This window comes from Ambystoma mexicanum, chromosome 12 (assembly GCF_040938575.1).
Source record: "Ambystoma mexicanum isolate Mex_15411 chromosome 12, UKY_AmexF1_1, whole genome shotgun sequence".
Lineage (NCBI taxonomy): Eukaryota > Metazoa > Chordata > Amphibia > Caudata > Ambystomatidae > Ambystoma > Ambystoma mexicanum.
The window spans coordinates 991,958,035-991,978,117 of NC_090936.1; the positions used below are offsets into that span (position 1 = coordinate 991,958,035).

Here is a 20,083-nt window from a genome sequence, read left to right on the forward strand (position 1 = left end):
AGTGATCGATACGGCACAGTTCTAGTCTGCTATCCAATCAAGGGTTCTCCCTTTGTTATGGGTGGGGCTGGTTACCTTTTGTGTGAAGCCCAGTTCAGACAGGGTGTCATGGAGAGTCATGGAGTTTTATCTGTTCAAAAAAGCTTTCACCTTCAGGGATTTTGCCAAATCTTTAACACCCTTAAAGCTCTTCCTAGCCGCCATGACTTCTTTCGGGTAATCTGGAAACACAACAATAGGCTTCCCCTTGTAGTAGGTAGACCCCGTAGACCGGGCAGCATGCAGTGAACCCTCCTTCCTGGCCAAAACAAACACCACAATGATGTGCCTAGGTCTAGAGCCTGGTTTATCAATCCTGTAAATGTGATCAATATCCTCCTCAATTGAAATTAAACCAAAACATTCTTTAAAAATCCCAATAATCACTGAAATCAAATTTTCAACTCCAGGATAATCTTCTACTCCAACCAGTCTGACATTTCTCTCCCGCAGTTTGAAGTCCATCTCCAGTCTCCGGTCCTTCTCATCATGGAGGTCCTTTTTTAAAATGTTATAGGCCCTATAACTGCCAGCCATCTCCGAGGTCATAGTGCTTTTCTTTCCAATTCCTCCACTCTGCCATCCAGATGACGCACCTTAGAGTTCAGTTCTGCCAAGGTAGTCTTCACTTCCACCATATCCAAAGACCTCTGCTTCAGAAGCTTATAGATGTCCTGACTACTTGGATTATCTTCTTCCATCTCCAATAGTTGTTTGTTTTTTAGAATTTGGGTTTTCTGGTTCTTGAATCTTTTTTGAATTCATTATCAAAATTCAAATAGCTTCAGGGAGGGGATCAGGAGCTGCAGGTTCAAGCTGCTGTCACCTTGGCCAACATTCCGCAAATTTCTGTCTTCTGTGCTCCTTGAAAAGGTTCCAAATCCGCAGAATCGCATTCATCCACGAGGAAAACGTTGTCTAGAGCTTTCTTCATTGATCCCTGCTGCAAAGTTCCTTCTGGGGTCTTTTTGGCAAAAGGGCCAGTTGTTGCTGGGTTGCCCTAGAATCCACTGACCGGGCATTTGGCTGCAGATCCTAAAGTTGTCCTGCTGCAAAAAAAACTTCAATGCTGAGGTACTGTGTTGGCTTGGGTATGTACTTAAATTATGTCGCTTAGGATTTCTGTGTACCTGTGGGGTGTTTTCTGTGATGGGGAGGCCTCTCATCCTGTGTACCCAGTCCCTCTGCTAGACTGATAGGGTGTCTTCTGTGAAAACCCTGGACCCTCTTCTAACTCGCCTGTTTGCCCAGTCTTCCTAAGGAACTTTGACTTTTGCTACTTAAGAACCTATTCTGAGACGGTCTGTTGGTCACTAGATTCTAGTGCCCCACCTTCTGCCACTGAGAACACTCCTGCTCCAAGAATAAGGGAAATACTTTGAAGGGATTGGGCCTTTTGCCTAGAAAAGAAAATAAGTGTTTAAAAGTGACTTACTTGTAAAAGTTAGTTGGTAACTAACTCTTGTGAACAGTTAGAAAAGTTCTTACTTATCTTGGAAGTGTGATGCGCTATTCTCAAAAGTATGGTTGACCTCTTTTCTTTTCTTAGAAACAGTTTTGCTATTCTAATAGAAAGTATATGTGAAGGTATATTACTCTCTTGTGATTAGGTTGTGCCTCTTCCCAAAAGTAATGTTGGTTTCACCAGATTATTCCAGTTACGATAATTGTACGAGTGACCCCAACTGGGTCTTGCTTCCCCTGACTTGCTGCTAGCATATCCAGAATCAGTCTGTATTAGCCGGTAAGATAGCTAGCGGGGTGAGTGCGCTCTGCTGCGATCTGAGTGTGATCTGCAGGTTTGAAACCCGGCAAGGCCAACTCCGCTTTCCATCCTTCCAAGGTCGATAAATGAGTACCAATTTCGGTTGGGTGATATTCTATGTAAATATGTGCTCTGTAAAGCACTTTGGATTAAGGCGCTATATAAATAACACATCATTATCATTAGGTTGTTGCCTACCTAGAATATCTGCGTCATTCAGTAAAGTGTAACGCTGGGTTTTGCTTTCCCTGTACTGTTGTAGACAGACGCTAGAAGAATTTTGGTTCTAACTGTCCCTTATAAGTCATACAGAAGTTCCTTGTATAGCTGGGAATGATCTAACATGGACTCCATTCTGAGATTTAAAAAGAATGTGGGTTTTAGTTAACTTGAGTTAGCGGTGTGCCATTAACAAATAAGTTACAAGAGTTCCTGCTCATCTCAATCCGTGTTTCACTGATCTCAAAAGCACCTGCAGTTGAATATTGCATCCTTAGATTTTACTCACCTAGTAAAACTGTGATCACAAAAGTAGCTATAGGTTTTTACTGTGCCTGCGATAATTGTTACACTATTCACAAAATATATTGTCCAGTTGACTGTGATTCGTACTTAGTCGCTGTACAACTGGTAGTGTCTACTGCCATTGCATTACTGAATGTAATTGTGAAAGTAACAATTGGTTTTTACTCTCCAAGAATAGGTCTGACCTATACTGAATGTGTATGAAAATGTTTTGACTTCCCTAGAACTGTTAAGTGTTCCAAATAAGGTTTATACTTTGGTCTGTGTACTTTCAAGTATAGTGGTGTTTTTATAATTGTGATTACATATAAAGTGTGATAGTATTATTAATCCCTAGATTTATCTGGGCCTACCTGTACTTAAATTTCTTTTTACAATACATAGTGTTTCATGGTTTCCTTGGACCATTTGTAGTACAATTTAATCTGTACTGATTCTACAGCCCTCTTTCCCAAGATAAGCCTGGTTGCTCCGTCTACACTACCCTGAACTCGGGTGGTACAGCCTTATACTAAGAGTGTTGTCTTGTACTTCCTCATTTGAATGGTTTTAATAAGCCCTTAGTTGGACTTCAGAAAAACGGTCCTAACACAGCGCTGGACTTGCTCAGCTTTTTGATAAGAGGGAGGACCTCTATAGCCATTTCAACAAATCGTTTGAGCCATGAATCCCTTGAACCGCTTGCTGAAGATCTGAAGCCCTGAATTGGCCCAGCATCCCTTCCTGTGTCAATCCTAATAAAGCCTTGTTGGACTACCTGATCTCCGAAGACCACGAGCAGTGCTTCAGCCCTTGGACTAGTGGGACCAACTAGTCTTGAGTCCTTCTCTAGGATCCTGCCCTTCTGAGCTTTAGTAAGTGTCCCTGGACTGACCAGCTCTCTGGTGGGCTACCTCACCAGAAGCGTCTCTGTTCAAGCTCAGAACGTTAGAACATTGGTGGCTGACAGCTAGTGCCACAAGCCACCACCTCACAGAATTTGTGTCCCGGCATGAGGGGATCCCGCCCTGGAGCAGCTTCTGTGAGTGTAAGAATGCATGTTGTCGCCTTTATTGAGAGACCGTCGCTGGATAACATCTTCAACATGTAAAGGGTTCTGAGGAGGTCTGCATCAGTGTTTCTTGCATTTCAGCAAAAAAGGTTGCGTCTTGCAGCTGCCCCTGACCGGAAGAATCCTCGAACCCACAACCCCTGGGAACCTTGCACTGTAACCAACTGCAGAAGAACGAGCCCTCCCCTAAGCCCCCAGACCCCTCCCCCACCCAGTGAGCCCCAGATGATCGTCATCTTGGAAAATCAGCCGGGAATGGGATTAGTGGAAGTAAACGGTGTCTGTCCCACCAGTCCACGATAGTCCCTTTTGTCTTACTCTATTCCACTTACCTCCTTTTGGTTGTGGAACCTTGGAGTATCCTGTCCCTGGGTTAGCCTTGACTCTGCACTACAAGAACACATTTACTTAACTTTAGTAAAATTGTTGAACCTTTAAACTATCACCAACACAAACCTATTGAAAGACAATTGAGACACCATTCTGGTGAGACATTGTGGCTCCTGTTACTGTTGGGCACGGGGGGGAGGGGCATAATTGTAATGTTTGGACTTAATAGGGGATGTGTTGTGATCTTGAATACCAAAATACATACCTCCTTTTGCTAAATCGGTTATTTGAAATATATTAGAATCCATGGTCAATGTATACATTTGTATCCTAGTGCTGTGTGATCTACCTGTTAGATGAATTCTACAGTGTGTCCAAAATCCCTAAAATTACTGTCGTTTTCGGTGTGGCATGCTGTGAGGAGTTGAGGGCCCCTTGCCCCACTCAGTCCTGAGATTAAGCCTTTCCTGCTCTCCATTGCTACCTTAATTGGGTTTTGGCTAACCTCTCAGAGCTCTGTTCACTATAACTAGGGCGGCCTATTAAATCTACCAGGCCAGATACTAGAAATCCATTTTAACACTGACTTAACTCATGTTTTTAGGGACCCGGGTGGAGGAGCAAGGTGGACACTAGTATGGAGTCTTCACCTTGATGTAATATGTATCCAATCTCCTACGGTTTACACTTCCTGAGGTTAATAGGGTTGTGCTCCTGAGTTTAGTGCATAAACAGACTACTACTTTCTTTGTAGGTACCCTATACATATATAGAATTTGAGTCAAATGGGAAGCTCTGGCCCATCGTTCACCAGATGTTCAGTGCTGTGGATCGATATCAACTCGCTAACTCCTATGGGCTCTTCCGAAGAATGACTGGAGTTGGGGGCCGTCCTGAGGTTGTAGTTGAAGGAAGCTACGACAATGAATCCTGGAAGGTAATTTGCAGAAAATCCCATGTTTGGTGGTTGCCTGAAATTGTCCACTTACGTTTCCTTTGCCTAATCACTAATTCTTTAATCTACAGGAAATTGATTTTATGTACAAACCGGGCAATGTAAGCATGCAACCACCAATTGTAGCCCCTCATCAGCCTCGGCTTGATTGGCAGATGTGGTTTGCTGCTCTGGGGCACCAGTCTCAAAGTCCCTGGTTTACCAGCTTCGTTCATCGTCTGCTGCAGGGGAAAGAGGAAGGTAAGCATGCAGGACTTTGGGGATATTTACAAGCAACAATCCCACACAATTTGGGAGAGGTGGTGGTTCATGAGGAAGTGGAATGACTGCAAATCAGATGCCATTTATCACCTAATGCATCATAGCTACAAACACCAGACACAGCAGACTTCGTGATGGTGTATGTGGATAGGACCAAATTTAATTTTGTAATTCTCTTGATCCCCTTTGTGTTTTGCCCTAAACATTTTAGTTTCTTTCATTTTGCAGGCTTCCTTAGTTTATTTACTTTGCTTTTGTGGCCAGAGGGATGTTCGTATGGAGGTTATTCTCCAGCCATCTGAGTTGCAAAATGATCCTAACTAACCTTCTGGGTTTCTGGCGGGGCAGGTCGGGGGTTTGGGAAGGTTGGGGGGTGGAGGAGCGAAGAGGGGGTCCACAGGGGGGGGAATGTTGGGCACATTTTTCTGCTGTCCAATTGGTAATGGACTATACAAGACTTAAACCTTGATTTCAGAACACCCAACTTCTAATATAGGCCTGGACTATCCAAGGTTGGTGCAGTGGCAGAGCAGCCAGGCTTTTCTTGGGAGGAGAATGTGAGCTGTAAACCAGTACATACATGGACCCAAAAACACTTGGTTATATCAAAAATAGTGATTTTCATCATATGCTCTGCATCGTCTGAAATCTAGTGCAAGTTGCATAGTATTACAAGATTTGTTATTGAAACTCAAACTCAAAAGGACGTTGACTGGGCGTGATTAGTAATACTATCCCTAGTGTGACATGCACTGTACCCATGGTAATTCACGCGTCGAGGGCCTTCCAATTGTTTTTTTTTCACCATCGAAGTCGGTCGCAAATGCAGTTTTATCTTCTAGGCTGATGCCTTTGATTTCCTAAAGTTGTATTGGTAGAATGTCTTCCTTTCCTTTGTTTGCCTCGCCGCATGACTGCTCATCCACTCAATGGTGCCTGACTAACACCCACAGTGTCGACGACTGATCAATCGATGAACAGACGCGACCTTACAGGCCTCGGCCCATTACAGCAGGGAGAGGGGTGAGGCTCTCTATATCGACTCCTTTTAGATAATGTTAATCTGTTAGGCAGAATTGGATGCAGTACCCACTGGGAACACCACACACAATTAGGACTACAGGTGACAGCACAAACCAACCTTTGGTATAAGTCTGTACCACACACATTGGTAGCGAGCTGAGCAGCCAGGCTCATCTCAAAAGGGAATGTGAGCAGTAGATGAAGTTACACCGAAGTATCACAATCACAGTGGTTCAAGTAGACACTACTCTCAAGGTTTCTTGGTAAAACTATAAATATTGATCTACACAATCATTTGCAAAACATTCACTATTAGAAATCAACTTTAATATTAAACACCAATATACTACAGTAACAAACTGTGTACAAGAAACGGTTTGAGCTCCCCTGAAAAAGGAGCTAATAGCATTTCAATGACTTTCAATGGGAATAAAAGGCAACAGTCTGCACAAAGGGTTAGAAAACACTTCTGTTAGGTAATGCAAAGGTTCAGTGTACCACGAGGGTCCATTCAATTCAATAGGCCAGGCCAAAGTCAATAATCTAGCGTTCTTGGATAGGACAGCATAGTTCTGGTAAAAGTTCTCAGAAGTAGTTTAGGCGAAAAAAAGAAATATGCTGGGTCACAAGCTGATTAGGTATTCAAGTTTGGAAAGTTTCCCGAACTTTCACTGCAAGAGTTAGGATCTCTCAACCGGGATGGCACAGTACCTTAAGGTGGAGCACAAAGATGTAGCTGAAGACGTTGGTTCCTGGCAGTTCCTGCAGATACCGCTGTTCTTGAGCATCAGTCGTGGGGACAAGAGGGAGGATGTCTGGGGACTGATGGACTGCACAGGATTGTCGTCGGACCAAACAAAATGGAGTCACTTCAGCTCAAGAAGTTGTTGCTTCAAAACACAACTGGTTTCCCACTCCTTGGTTAACCTTAACCAGCTTTGAGAATGGTGTCCAGGTGTTTTGAGCTGATTCGTCCCACCAGCTCAAAGGAAGATGCCGTCGTTGAAGGAGCTTCTGTCGAATGGAGATCTGGCCATTCGCAGTTGAAGCAGGGCTTCACCGGGCAAACCAACAGTCCAGTGGTTGCAGCAGCCGTCCTCTTCCAGCTCGTCTTCGGTTCTTTCGTTCCAGTGGTCGACTGCCTTCCAAGCCTAGAGACTTGGCTTTTATTCAGTTTTCTCCCTTTCATTCCAGCCTAGCTGTCAATCACCCAGCAGTGTGGCTGTCTTTGCCGGACAGTCAGCCAGCCAATCACATCAGAGTGCATTTGGGTCTCCTAGGAGACCAAGCACACAGTTTCGGCACCTCCCTCACATGCTGCTCAGACGCCATGGCAGGACTGCAGTCCTGAAGCCCGCCAAAGGCTCATGAACAAAGGGACCAACCCTGGTTTGGCACGCAGAGTTGAACACCAGATGGACCTTTCCACAAAGACGGCGAAAAAAGAGACTGGAGTCTATTTTTACAGAGGGGTTTTGGGGGGGCCATATTGATAAACATGGCCACCCTTGTTTTTAGCTACCGGTGTTCACGGTCGGGAAAATCCATGGTAGTTCGTTATAAAACCACTGCCCCAGCCATTTCAATAGGAAAGGGTAGCTTGGGACAGCTACATGTGTTTAGACACAGGGGAACCCCTCCAGTACTCTAGATAGTGTGTGCTGGGTCTTTGAATTTAAAAAGATTAGTAAAGTCAACTTAACTTTACATTCTCTGGGGAACAGTAGTTCATCCCAGAGAAGGTATTAAACCTGGAGAAGTCCAAGGGACATCCCTGTGCCACTGCACTAAAGAAGTTATCTAAAACTCCATAATCAAAGAACACAAGAGTAAAACACACAGCAAAATACATGACTGGGGGAAAAAGGTCACTCTCTCAAGGAAAACAAATTAAGTCCTCAAAATCCAACAAAGTTGCTGGAGGGTCTCTAAGGTGATGGTAATAAGCACATTTATGAGAATTCTCCCTGACACCTGTTAGGCAAAGTTTGTATGCAGTTCCCTTGGGAACTACTACACACAAGGACTACAGGTGTAAGCAAAACCAACCTTTGCTACAAGTCTATTACACAGTTTCGTGGTAGTGTTGCTGAGCAGCCAGGCTTATCTCAAGAGGGAATGTGAGCTGTAAGAATGTTGCAGTGTGGTCTACAATCACAAGTATTCAGATACACTTCTTGGTAAAACACTTAATTAATTTATTACACAGTTGGTTATAAAGCATTCACTAAAAGGAGTCAATCAATATCACACAAATATACTTCATTACTTCACACTACCCGGTTCTGAGGCCTTTAAACTACTTTGAAGGAGGAGCAAAATGGCAGTCGGAGCATTTGAAGTAGATGCAAAAAGACATAAGTTAATAAATAAAACGAATATTACAGTTACTCTTAAACACTGCAAATAGTTTGAGTTCACCAGAGGAGTTGATTCAATGCAAAAGGTTAGGCCAAAGTCAATGGGCTAAAGTCTTGTATAGGATACAGCAGTTCTGGAAGTTGAAAAGAAAAGTCTTTGCCAACGTTCTCAGAAGTAGTTCATAAAAGAAAGATTCATATGTTGGGTAACAAGCTGACTAGGCCTGCAAGTTGCCAACGTTTCAAGCAGTTTTGCAGTGAGAGGTAAGTTCTCTCGGTCCGGTTTTCACAGTACCTTACAATGAAGAAAAAGATGGAGCTGAAGACGTCTGTTCCTGGCAGTTCCTGCAGATCTTGCTGTTCCTGTGCCCCAGTCGTGGGGACAAGAGGTAGGCCGTCCAATGACTCCTGCACTGGGACTAGTCAAAAAAGCTGGCAAAGGCAAATCTTCAATTCCAGTAGCTGTAGTGAAGCACACAATCTGGTGTCCTTCTCCCTGGTTATTCGGTTTCCTGAAGCACTCTGAGGAAAATGCAACCAGCACCGAGAATGGTATCCAGGTGGCTTACGAGTTGATTGGTCCCACCAACTCAGAGGGAGAAGTCGTCCTTGAAGGGCTTCTCCGTCGAGATGAACTTGGCGATTCGGACCTGCAGCAAGGTTTCACCGGGCAAACCAACCGTCCAGGAGTTGCAGCAGCCATCCTCTTCCGGCTTCTCTTCGGTTCTTTTGTTCCAGTGGTCGACTCTGCCTTCCAAGCCAAGAGACTCGCCTTTTATTCAGTTCTCTCCCATTCATTCCAGCCTAGCTTCCACTCACCCAGCAGGGTGGCTGTCCTTGCCAGACAGTCAGCCAGCCAATCACGCTAGAGTGCATTTGGGTCTGCTAGGAGACTAAGCACAGGGAGTTTCGGGCTCCTCCTTCACTTGCTGCCCACCCCAGACACTTGGGCGCCAGAAGCGGTTTTCAGTCCTGAAACCCACCAAAGTGTTAGGAACAAAGGGACCAAACCTGGTTTGGCGCGCAGAGAAACTCTAGAAGGACCTTTCCAAAACGAAATGGCGAAAAAAAGAAGACTGGGACCTGTTTTTACAGACGGGGCTCAGATGCCATCTTGAAAAACATGGTTCCCGTGATTTAATGCTACTGTTCACAGTTGGGAAAAATCAGTGTAGCTCGTTGTAAAACCACTGCAACCAGCCATTTCGATAGGAAAGGGTAGCATTTGACTGCTACATGAGTTTCTAGACACGAGATACTAGGTAACCCCTTCAGCACTCTATTGTAAAATAGGGTGTGCTGGGACTAGGAATTTGAAAAGACTAGTAAAGTCAATTTCACTTTACGTTCTCTGGGAAACAGTTTATCCCAGAGAAGGTATTTAAACCCTTGGGAAAGCCTTAAAGGCTTCCCTGTGCCACTGCATTAAATGTGCTGTGTGACACAAATGAAAAGATGTCTTTGGAGTTGTTTAAAACTCCATAACCAAAACAAATAAACACAGAAAACGAATAGATTTGAAAAGTCCCAAAGTTTAGCAAAAGAGCTGGAAGGCTCGAAGGTAGAGGGAATTGGCACATTCATGAGAATTCTCCGTAACAATAGCATTATCCTTTCTCATTTCTTTCACCCAACTGCCCGGTTTAAACTTAATGGACAAAACCCCATTTAGATGTCCCTCCTGCCACTGTAAATTTCCATGGAACGTGTGTTAGGGGGAATTGTCATTTCTGTGTGAATACCCTTCAACCTTAGAGACCCCCAGTTCTTTTGCTGGACTTTAAGGCTTTTTAATTTCTACCCTGGGGAGTGTGCCTTTTTTCTCACCCTCCTTTTATTTCGATCTGATTTGGATTATCTTTTTCCCTTGTTTTTGGAGTCTGACAAACTCCATAGGCATCTACTTTTTGTATGGTGATACAAAGCAGCTTCAGTGCAGTGTCACAGTGAAATCCTTTAGATTTCTCATAAGGTTAAAATACCCTTTATTGGGTTAACTACGGTTCCCAAGAACACTAAAGTGAAATTGACTTTAATTACCTTTTATCTTTGCGGGATGTTCCCCTTGCTACTTTAAATGGCTGGTGTCAGTGGTTTACCTTTCCTACCATTGTGCTTTTCTACTGCAGCCTGAATCCTCAGCTGCAGTATAGCACCCATGTGTGACCATTGTGTCAAAATGGCACCAGTCTTTTTTTTTCACCATTTCTTGTTTGTGAGGTCGGTCTTTGGTTTTACTCTGCGCGCCAAACCAGGTTTGAGACCTTTGTTCATTTTGCCTTTGGCAGGCTTCAGTACTAAATCCTGCCTCTGGCTGCAGTATGTCTGGAAGGGCAGGAAGTCAGGGAGGTGCCCGAAACTCCCCTGTCCTTTGGCTCCTTGGTTACTGAATGCACCCAGTCCAGATTGGCTGGCTGTCCTTGTAGGACAGCCACCCTGCTGTGAGTGACACCTAGGCTGTGCATGAATGGGAGAAACCTGCATAAAAGGCGAGGCTTCTTGGACTGAAGACAGTCTAACACTGGGAAGAACACCCCGACGGAACCGTGAACAAAGCTTGCTGCATCCTCCTGGACCTTTGAATTGCCTGGTGAAGCACTACTGATGTGCTACTACTGATGTGCTGAAACACCTTTGTGACCGACAAGAGAAGCTCTGCAAAGGGCGACTTTTTCCCTTGGGTTAAGGGGACCAACTAACCTAGAGACAAACTTTGCTGGAAGACCTTCCCCCAACCGGCTGTACTACTTTGCTTCTGCTGGAGTAGAGTGCCAGTGGTCGTGAAATTTGTAGTAGTGCAATGTCTGTAAGTCAGCCAAAATCTCCTGGAGTCTCCGGAGGACCCTCCCAAAGCAGGACAACTGAAGCTCGAGTAACCTCACCAGAGTGCTGGAATCGAGGAGTGAAGGAAGCCCAACCGGAGTCCATGATCTGCAGTGGTGCGGTTTACCGCACACTGAAACCGCAAAGTGCTGCTGAATTGGAAAGAGGCCGTAGCTTCCTCCGAACTGCTGTGCAGGAGTTGTCCAAACATCCTCCCTCTTTTCCCCACGACTGAGGCCCAGGAACACAGGATCTGCAACACTGCAACCAAGACGGAAGCCAACCTGATCCTCTTCTTACCGAAGGTACTGTTCTGACTATTGTCTGTAGCTTGCTTTTTTCAGTTGAGGTTTGCAGTAGCTGCTTTTCTAGAGTTGATCTCAGCTCTAACTTTCACAGGTGTAACCGCTTGTGGCCCAACAGTGATTTTTACAATAAACTTAAAGTGCTTGCATGCTCTGAGAACCTGTTTAACATTTTTCCCCTTCCTTTAACCTTTCCTTTCTACCAAACTCAAAATTTACCAAGTGCAAAAGTGATATATAAATGCCATTACTCTCCTAGTTAGTGAAGTCACCTCAGAGTGTAGGAAGTGTGTATGGAGCATCTCTAACAAGTATCCACTTGTTTTGCCTTCTGAGAAATTATTTTTAAGCATATTTTTATTGTTGCACATTGCCCTATTTTAAAGAATACTTATTTAAAACGTAATTATTTTTCACAAAACCTTGAGTGTACGTTTTATTTGGATAGTTGCATTGGTGAATCTCGATGCTACAGCTCACATTTAACCCTCTTAAGAGTAGTCTGGCTGCTCAGTCACACTACAAACGTGTGTAGTACAGACCTATACCAACAGGACCAGGTTGGTGTAGTCTCCCACAGGGTTACTACAATTCTTGCCTAACAGACACGCACCAAATATGCAACCACTGTATCCCTAGCGATCACACCGAAAAGCACTGTACATCTTGTGAGCTTTGCCAGCTGAAAACCCTAAAAGATCAGTGGTTGAAATGCTGGGCCGCTCGCGCTATGCATGCCGAAGCTTCCATAGATGTGATGGAAGACTCCAGTGAGGGCACTTATGGAGTCATGACTGAAGTCTAGGGCAATCGGGATCCGTCTGTACCCCAAGTGCAGGCCCCTGGTCCTGTGATGGAGAAGACACCCAGCTGCCACGCCACACACAAGTACAAACACGCGAAGGACATGCCCCACGTCCGACTCTCAAAGACACCGTAGAGGCCCATGCGGTGACCGGGGATAAAGCCCGATTCCTCACTGTCCTCTGGGATGTTGTACACGCTTTCGCCTAGTGACAGTTCCCGTAAAACGAAAGCGAAGCTTGGTTCTGGCACTGCATATAAAAAGTCCCTCCTTCCGCGAGCTGATACACTGGTGTCGAAAGGCATCTGTGTCTGCTAAAAAAAAAGCACAGAAAATACAAGCGCGAGTTGTTGGGGCCTCTCTACTAAAGGCAAGGTCGCCAGAAAAACACAATTTCAACACCCTTAACCCCCCAGGCCACCCAGACAGTCTTCCACTCCCTTAGACACCCTCTCTGCGGCTATGCGCCATAAATACAGCATTTCACACACAATCCACACCTAAGGATGTCACCCCTTCCCAGAGCCCTGTCATCTCGGTCTTCCCACCAGAATGTCGTTTTACTCCAGAACAATTTGACAAATTCTTAGGGAGAATGTCCTGTTTCGTGGACTTCATGGACAGACACCCAGATCAATTAACAGTACTCTGCTGTTCGGAAAGATTGTTATGCAGTACCCTTTGGGTGCACTACAACAACCCATGATGACCTGGCAATAGAAACCCAACCTTTGGTAGAAGTCTGTACTACACAGATTGGTAGCGTGTGGAGCAGCCAGGCTTCTCTCAAGATGGGTCAATGTGAGCTGTAGGGGAGTTGCACAGAGATTCAGTGACAAGTATTCAAATAAAAACATACACACAATGTTTCCTGAGTAAACAATTATTAATTTGCAAGTCAGTTATAATAAGCCTTCTCCAGAAGGGAGCAATATAAAGCACCACACAAATGCACTTCAAAAATACAAACTTACTTTTAAAAATCAGCAAATGACCATTGGGATCACACAGGCACTACCTACACCTTCAGGTGATTTCAATAGCTAGGGTGCTGCTGGTATTTATATCACTGTTGCATTTAGAATATTCTTGGGAGTAGCGTTAAAGAGAAGAGTTCAGAATAAAACAAGTATTCCCACAGTTCTTCTTAAATAGGTAAGTACTTTAAAAAAAATGCTCAATGGAAAGTTAACCCTTTCCTGGAAGGAAGGCAAAACGCATGCAAAAGAGAAGTCATTCAGGGAGCCTATGCCAGTCAATGTTAAGTTAGCAAAAGTCAAGGTGAACTGAAGCACTTCTTGCAGGTAAGTAGAAAGTCTTTTCCAATGTCTAAAAAGTCTTCGTAGAATGGAAGATCAAGTAGGGCCACAAGCCAATTAGGCTTGTGAAGTAAAGAAGCTGCAAGCAACTCTACACATGCAACCAAGCAAGCCTCCAACGAGGACAAGTGGCTACACAAGAGGTACGTTCTCTTGGACTGTATAGTACCTTTAGGTCCAAGAAAAGTGCAGCAGATGACTTCTGTTCCTGTGCAGCTCTGTAGATCCTGGTGTTCCTGGACCTCAGTCGTGGGGACAAGAGGGAGGAATTCTGGGGACTCCTACACTGCAATGGGACGGTCACCGCTCGCAACCGGCAATCTTCAAACAAGTGGCACTTCGGTGGTTCAGCTCCTCGCGTCGACTGCAAATAGCAACACTGCGGTTCCTGCCTGTTATGGGCTTTCCTTGCTTCTGGAGTCCCACACTCTGTTCGGGCTCAGGCTCGGTGAGCCCTGCTTCATGGGAGTCCGGAGGATCTTCCTGGAGCTCTTGGCCAGCTTAAAAGCAACGCACACAAACTGGTGTTCTCCCTGGCTAGCCGGCCCAGCAGCGACTGCAGTGGATACTCAACCAGCTTTGAGAGGATATCCAGGTGGCTTACTTTGGAGTTGATTGATCCCACCAACTCAAAGCGAGAAGTCGTCCTTGCAGGGGCTTCTCCGTCAATACGAATTCCGAGTTTCAGCACAACAGCAGGGCTTCACAGGTCAAACCAACGGTCCAGGAGTTGCAGCAGGCAACCTCTTGAAGTTCTCTTCGGATTCCTTCGCCCAGTGGTAGACTCTAATTTCCAAGCCAAAAAACATCGCCTTTTATGCAGCCTTCTCCCATTCATGCCACCCTAGCTGTCAGTCACCCAGCAGGGTGGCTGTCCTTGCCGGACAGCCAGCCGGCCAATCGCCTAAAAGTGCATTCCTGTCTCCTAGGAGACTAAGCACAGGGAGTTCCTGGTACTTCTCTAGCTTCCTGCCCCGCCAGACACCCTGGAGCCAGAGGCGGGCTTCCCTTGTGAAACCTGCCAAAGGCAAAATGAACAAAAGGACCAAAGCTGGTTTTGGCGCGCAGAGTAAATCTCAAGAAGGACCTTTCCACAAAGAAGTGATGATAAAAGAAGACCGGGTCATTTTGACACATGACACCCATGGGAGCTTTACCGTTGCTGCGAACGCAGCCCGCTGTAAAATCCCATGATGGTAGTAAAAAGTAAACCACTGCCACCAGCCATTCAGTGAGGAAAGGGTAACATAACATTGTGATTTTTAATAGGTTCAAAAGAAAAACCCCTATTTTCACAATCTCCTATCTCAACCATCAAGGGATATACATTTGTATCAATTCTAAAAGAGAGGACCACAAATGAAAAGAACAAATCTTGGTATCCTATGGGAATAGTTATACCTCTCTAGTTGATGTTCTGGTACTTATATCTTGAAAGAATAGATATAGTACAACACATAACAAAATGAATCCAAAAAGGATTTATTATAAATCCACTGAATTTTACAGACCCTAAACTCACACAGAAGTTGATGTTCAATACATATACATCACTATATTTTCATAAAAATTCAAACTCAAGTAAATGGACACAAAATGGCAACATAGCACATCATCACAAAACACATGTCTCAAAACCATATATTCCCGACATGTAACATGTTTAAGTTCTCTATGCCCTTGTGTGACTGAACTTTCTTCAGGGGAACCTATTCTTAATCTTTTAAAATTCCTTCAACATCTTGCAGTAGGGGTCCTAAGAACATTCACCAACGGATGTCATAAAAACCTGTAAAGCAAAGAAACGGCAAACCTTAAGTTCCCAGAGGTACCATTTAAGTACTCAAGTTACTACCTTCACCAACCGGAAAGGACAAAGGCCAAAGCAGTGAGAAGGAGCCACCAACCGTCACCAAGACAGAAAAATCAAGCGTCTGGAAATTCACCCTTGAACTGAAAATCAATTTCAGAAGTTGAAGAGCCGTTAATTGCTACTTCATATTATGCGATCCATTAATTAATAAGTTTGCCTAACCTCCTTAATCAAGGTTGTATTAATCTGATAGGTGCGTGAGTCACCAGAGGATATAAAGACAGTGGAACACACTAACAAAACACAATCTCAAAGTCCATTCTAAACTCGTACATATCTCAAAATATAAGATACCAGAGTTATCTCCAAAAAAGTGCAGACTCTCAAACGTGTAATTCAATACAGCAATTGTTTCATCAAAATGTTTAATTCTTCATCATCGCCTGGACAGAGGTCCGAGATGCAATGATCTATAGGGAAACAGGCACACCACTGGTCAACCATGTGGCCGGCCAGAGCGCTACAGGAAAGGGAGTGGGTGTGCCGATGAGGAGAATCTCGGTCTTACTGGCATTAAGGCAGAGGTCATTGGCAGCACACCACTTATGGATAGCAGACCGAGTTGTGGGAAGGAGAAGAGGTGGCTGAAGGTAGCCTGAAAATTAGCTGAGTGTCATCCGCATAGCACTGGACATTGGGGCAGAGAGCGGCAATGTGGTGGGCAAGGAGTGCCAGGTATTGGTTGAACAGCCAGGGAGAGAGGTTAGACCCGTGGGGGACACCACAGGTAGAGAATAAGATAGCAGAGAGGAAGGACCCAAGTTGGACCTGGGAGGGTCGGTCAAAGAGGAAGTCAGCCAGACACGCCAGGGCCTGACCAGTGATGCCTAGGTTATCAGACAATTTAGCAGGAGAGAGATCAAGCAAAATGAGGACACATGGGGTGTTAGTCAAGGTTGGAGAGGTGGTCTTCACAGATGTTCAGGAGAGCAGTTTCCGTGCTTCTGGCAGCTCTGATGCCAGACTGATGGGCATGAAGACAACCAACAGATTCAGTGTGGAGATTAAGCTGGGAGATGGCCAGGTTCTCCAGGAACTTGCCCAGGAAGGGAGTGATGGAGATTGTGCAATAGTTAGCTGGGCAGGAGGAGTCGGCAGAGGGTTTCTTAAGAGTGCTTCAGGGGGATGGGAAGACTCCAGTGGCCATGGCAACATTGAACATGAAAGATGCATACTTTCATATTGCAATGTACCCTGCGCATAGAAAATACCTGTTTCAAGATGGCAGAAGTATACTATCCATTCAAAGTACTCCCATTCGGCATCGCTTCAGCACCAAGAGTGTTTACCATGGTGCTCGCAGTAGTGGCAGCACACCTGTGCAGAATGTCCATCCCAGTATACCCCAGTATGGACGACTGGCTGATCACCTGGGGAATCTCCTCAAATTTGCAGGTTAAATATGCAAAAAAAATAAATGTTTTCAATCTGTTTTTCTCCAACAAGAAAAAAATCAAGTCTAGTTCCCAGCAAAAACAATTTCTGGGTGCTATTCTAGACTTAACATTCCCCTCAAGCGAGAGAGTACGAAATATGCTGCGGCAGGTACCTCAATACAAGGTACGCAAAGCAATGCATTTGCTAGGGATGGTTGAGAATTAGTGACCAGGCGCGCACTCTGTTGCCAGTCAAGTTTTCCTGCATTGACTTCTCCTCCAAACGCACGTTTTCATGACTCCACCAATCTTCAGGGAGGCTGTTTGTTTTCCTTTTCATGTGTAGCAGGTTAATTGACTAGTGTCTCTAAGAATTCTGGTACTTGTATTTTTCACACTTAATTTCTCTTGCAGGTGACTGGAAACAACTCCCTCCATAGCGCAGATCTTACCCTTGATAGGAGGAGGGTCAAAGCCATGTTTGTGCCTCTCCATTGTAAGGCATTATGGCCCTTGTGCTGCAGCCTTTTGAGCCCGGGATTCCTGGAACATAAGGAGGAGAAGCCAATGCAGGAAAACTTGACTGGCAACCGAGTGCGTGCCTTGCTCCTTATTTTGACAGATTCCTAGGGATGGCCTCTTGAAATTACTTAGCTCCTCTCGCATGCCTCCAATATAGGAATGGTTAGCCAAACAGTGGTCTCAGGCAAGCAGACAGTGGGACAATCTAGTGGTTGTTTCACTAAGCCTGGTTCAGGCTCTTCGCTGGTGGTCCAAGGACAACCTGTTCAAAGGAAAACCTTTTTGCGCACCTCCAGCAATCTTACCTACAGATGCCCCACTCACCGGTTGGGGGCGCACTGCCTCCACCACACAGCCCAAACTCGCTATGGCTCAAAGACATATCAACTTCCTGGAGCTCTTGGCAGCCCTCAAAGCGCTTCAGGCTTTTCAGCAACTTCTCCAGGGTCAGACAGTGCAAGTCCTCAGACAGCATCAGAGCCATGTCCTATCTCAACAAGCAGGGAGGCACACACTCAGTCTGTCCAAACTATCCCAGAAAATATGGAGGTGGGCACTCTAGCAGAAAATGTTTTTAACATTCCAACATGTTCTAGGGGAACTCTATTCTCTGGCAGACACGTTAAGCAGACACCCTCTACCAGAAGAACACGAGTGGCAACTCAACCGTTATCATAGATGGAATATACTCACAATGGTGTTGAGACAAACTCCCACGTATGCCAGAGAGCCACTAGGAGTTCGTGGAGGCCCAACACCTTCTACAGGGTAAACGGAGGACTTGGTCAACAGCAGGTTCAAACTGCGCTTTATTACAGACAACACCAACAGGGATCAGCACAGGGACAGGAGAAATCATAACGTGTCTCAAATTCTCCTGGCTCGCAGGCCAGTTTTGATGCACAATTATATCACTGCTTCGTCATTACTTGGGCCTTTCTCCAAAAACCTATCGGCCCTCCTAATTGGATACTGAGACTCCTACCATCTATAGTGGACACTATACATGTTGTTCTACTGGCCCTTGCATGTCCGGTGGCTGACATGATACATCTCCCAGTCACTAACTTCAACAATGTTGAGTGTGGTCTGCTTCCTATTGGTTCTGACCCATTGATACCCACCCCTGGGATACTGAACTGTGGTTGGCTAGGGCTGATGTACCCAGGCCTGGGATCTGCAAAAGTTCTCGACTCTTGGTGTACCTTTTTAAGGTAGTGGGAATTGCTGTCTGCATTGTAACTTGTGTGTACAACCTTAGTCTTGAGTGCTCTTTCGCTCGGTGTAACACTTGCCTCACATTAAAGCATATTTTTTTCAGTCCCCTGTCTGGTAGCCTGAGATTGGCCCCCTTTCCCTGCGCTGGTCGCAGTCCATTGTCTGCGTTGGCCGGGTCACGTGTTCAAGAGTCCATGATTTTGAGCTGTGCTTCTCTGAATTATGAGGAATTCATATTTACTGCAGCTGGTGTCTTTGTCGTCCAGGGAATGGAATGTTAACCGTATCCTGTGGCTTTGACAGCGGGTCCTGTCTAACACATTTTGCTCTTTGTCCAGCCTGAATTCAGGTCAACTTGGCTCATGTTGAGAGGCCTGTGGCATGCTGTAATTTTCCTAAACCATATTGTGGTTTCTACAATATTCCTGCTATGCTACATTCTCCATAGGTTATTCACACTTGGTTCTGTCAGGTTTCATAGGTGCTCCTGGAGTTCCATAGGGTTATTCACATGCAAGCATCTGCAAGCTGTGCTCAGGATCTCTTGCTTCTTGCAGTTTGTGTTGCTGCGTTTAGCTACTGCCATAAATAATAAAGCAATGACAGTATTTGTCTGTCCTCCAACTATAGAACTGTATGCTCTTGTTTTTCATGTATTGGAGTGTGTTTGTCTCGGAGTGTGGATGGCATGTGTGCTTCCTGTCCAACGCTGCTACATCCTGCTGACTTCAACGACATCGGCAATCGTGGCTTTTTGGCACTTTAATTGATACTGTCAAATGAGGTGTCTTTGGTTGTAGCTTCTAGTCCACTCTGGGGTAAATTAATACTGCACCTGGTCTGTAGGGCTGGTGTTTGGCGAAGTTTGGTTGCAGTACCCTTGGGGACCACTACACACAACTAGGACTACAGGTGTAAGCAAACCAACCTTTGGTAGAAGTCTGTACTACACAGTTTTGGTAGCGTTGCTGAGCAGCCAGGCTTATCTTAAGAGGGGAATGTGAGCTGTAATGTTAGAGGTCTACAATCACAAGTATTCAAACCAACTCTTATACCCCAGGTTTCTTGGTAAAACACTTGTTAATTTATTTGTCAGTTATAAATCATTCACTAGGAGGCATTCAGAATATTTTGAAGGAGGAGCAAAAAGGCATAGGTTATCACAACATTAAAAGGAATTTCAATTATTCTTCGACAGTGCAGCTACTTTGAGTTCACCCGAAGAGTCAATGCAAATTGAATAGGTAAGGCCAAAGTCAATGGGCTAAGGTCTTGAATAGGATAAAAACCGTTCTGGTAAGTAAACCTGAAGTCTCTGTAAATGTTCTCAGAAGTAGTTTGTAAAAGAAAGAATCATATGTCAGGTCACAAACTGATTAGGCTTGCAAGTTGCAAAAGTTTTAAGCACTTTCACTGCGAGAGGTAGGTTCCGTCTTGTTTCACAGTACCTTTTTAAAATGAAGAAAGATGCAGCTGAAAACTTCTGTTCCTGGCAGTTCCTGCAGATCCTGCTGTTCCAGAGCCTCAGTCGTG

The 20,083-nt window shown here is 45.0% G+C and overlaps 1 protein-coding gene across 2 annotated transcripts in view; it reads left to right on the forward strand.

Annotated features, from left to right (window-relative positions):
* Nucleotides 1-20,083, forward strand: part of LMF2 (lipase maturation factor 2) — a 482,758-nt gene that overhangs the window by 352,228 nt on the left and 110,447 nt on the right. For both annotated transcript variants that reach the window (XM_069629496.1, XM_069629497.1), the window contains exons 10-11: nt 4,465-4,647; nt 4,737-4,905. In XM_069629496.1, the coding sequence (XP_069485597.1) occupies nt 4,465-4,647; nt 4,737-4,905 (352 nt within the window). The remainder of the gene's footprint in view (nt 1-4,464; nt 4,648-4,736; nt 4,906-20,083) is intronic.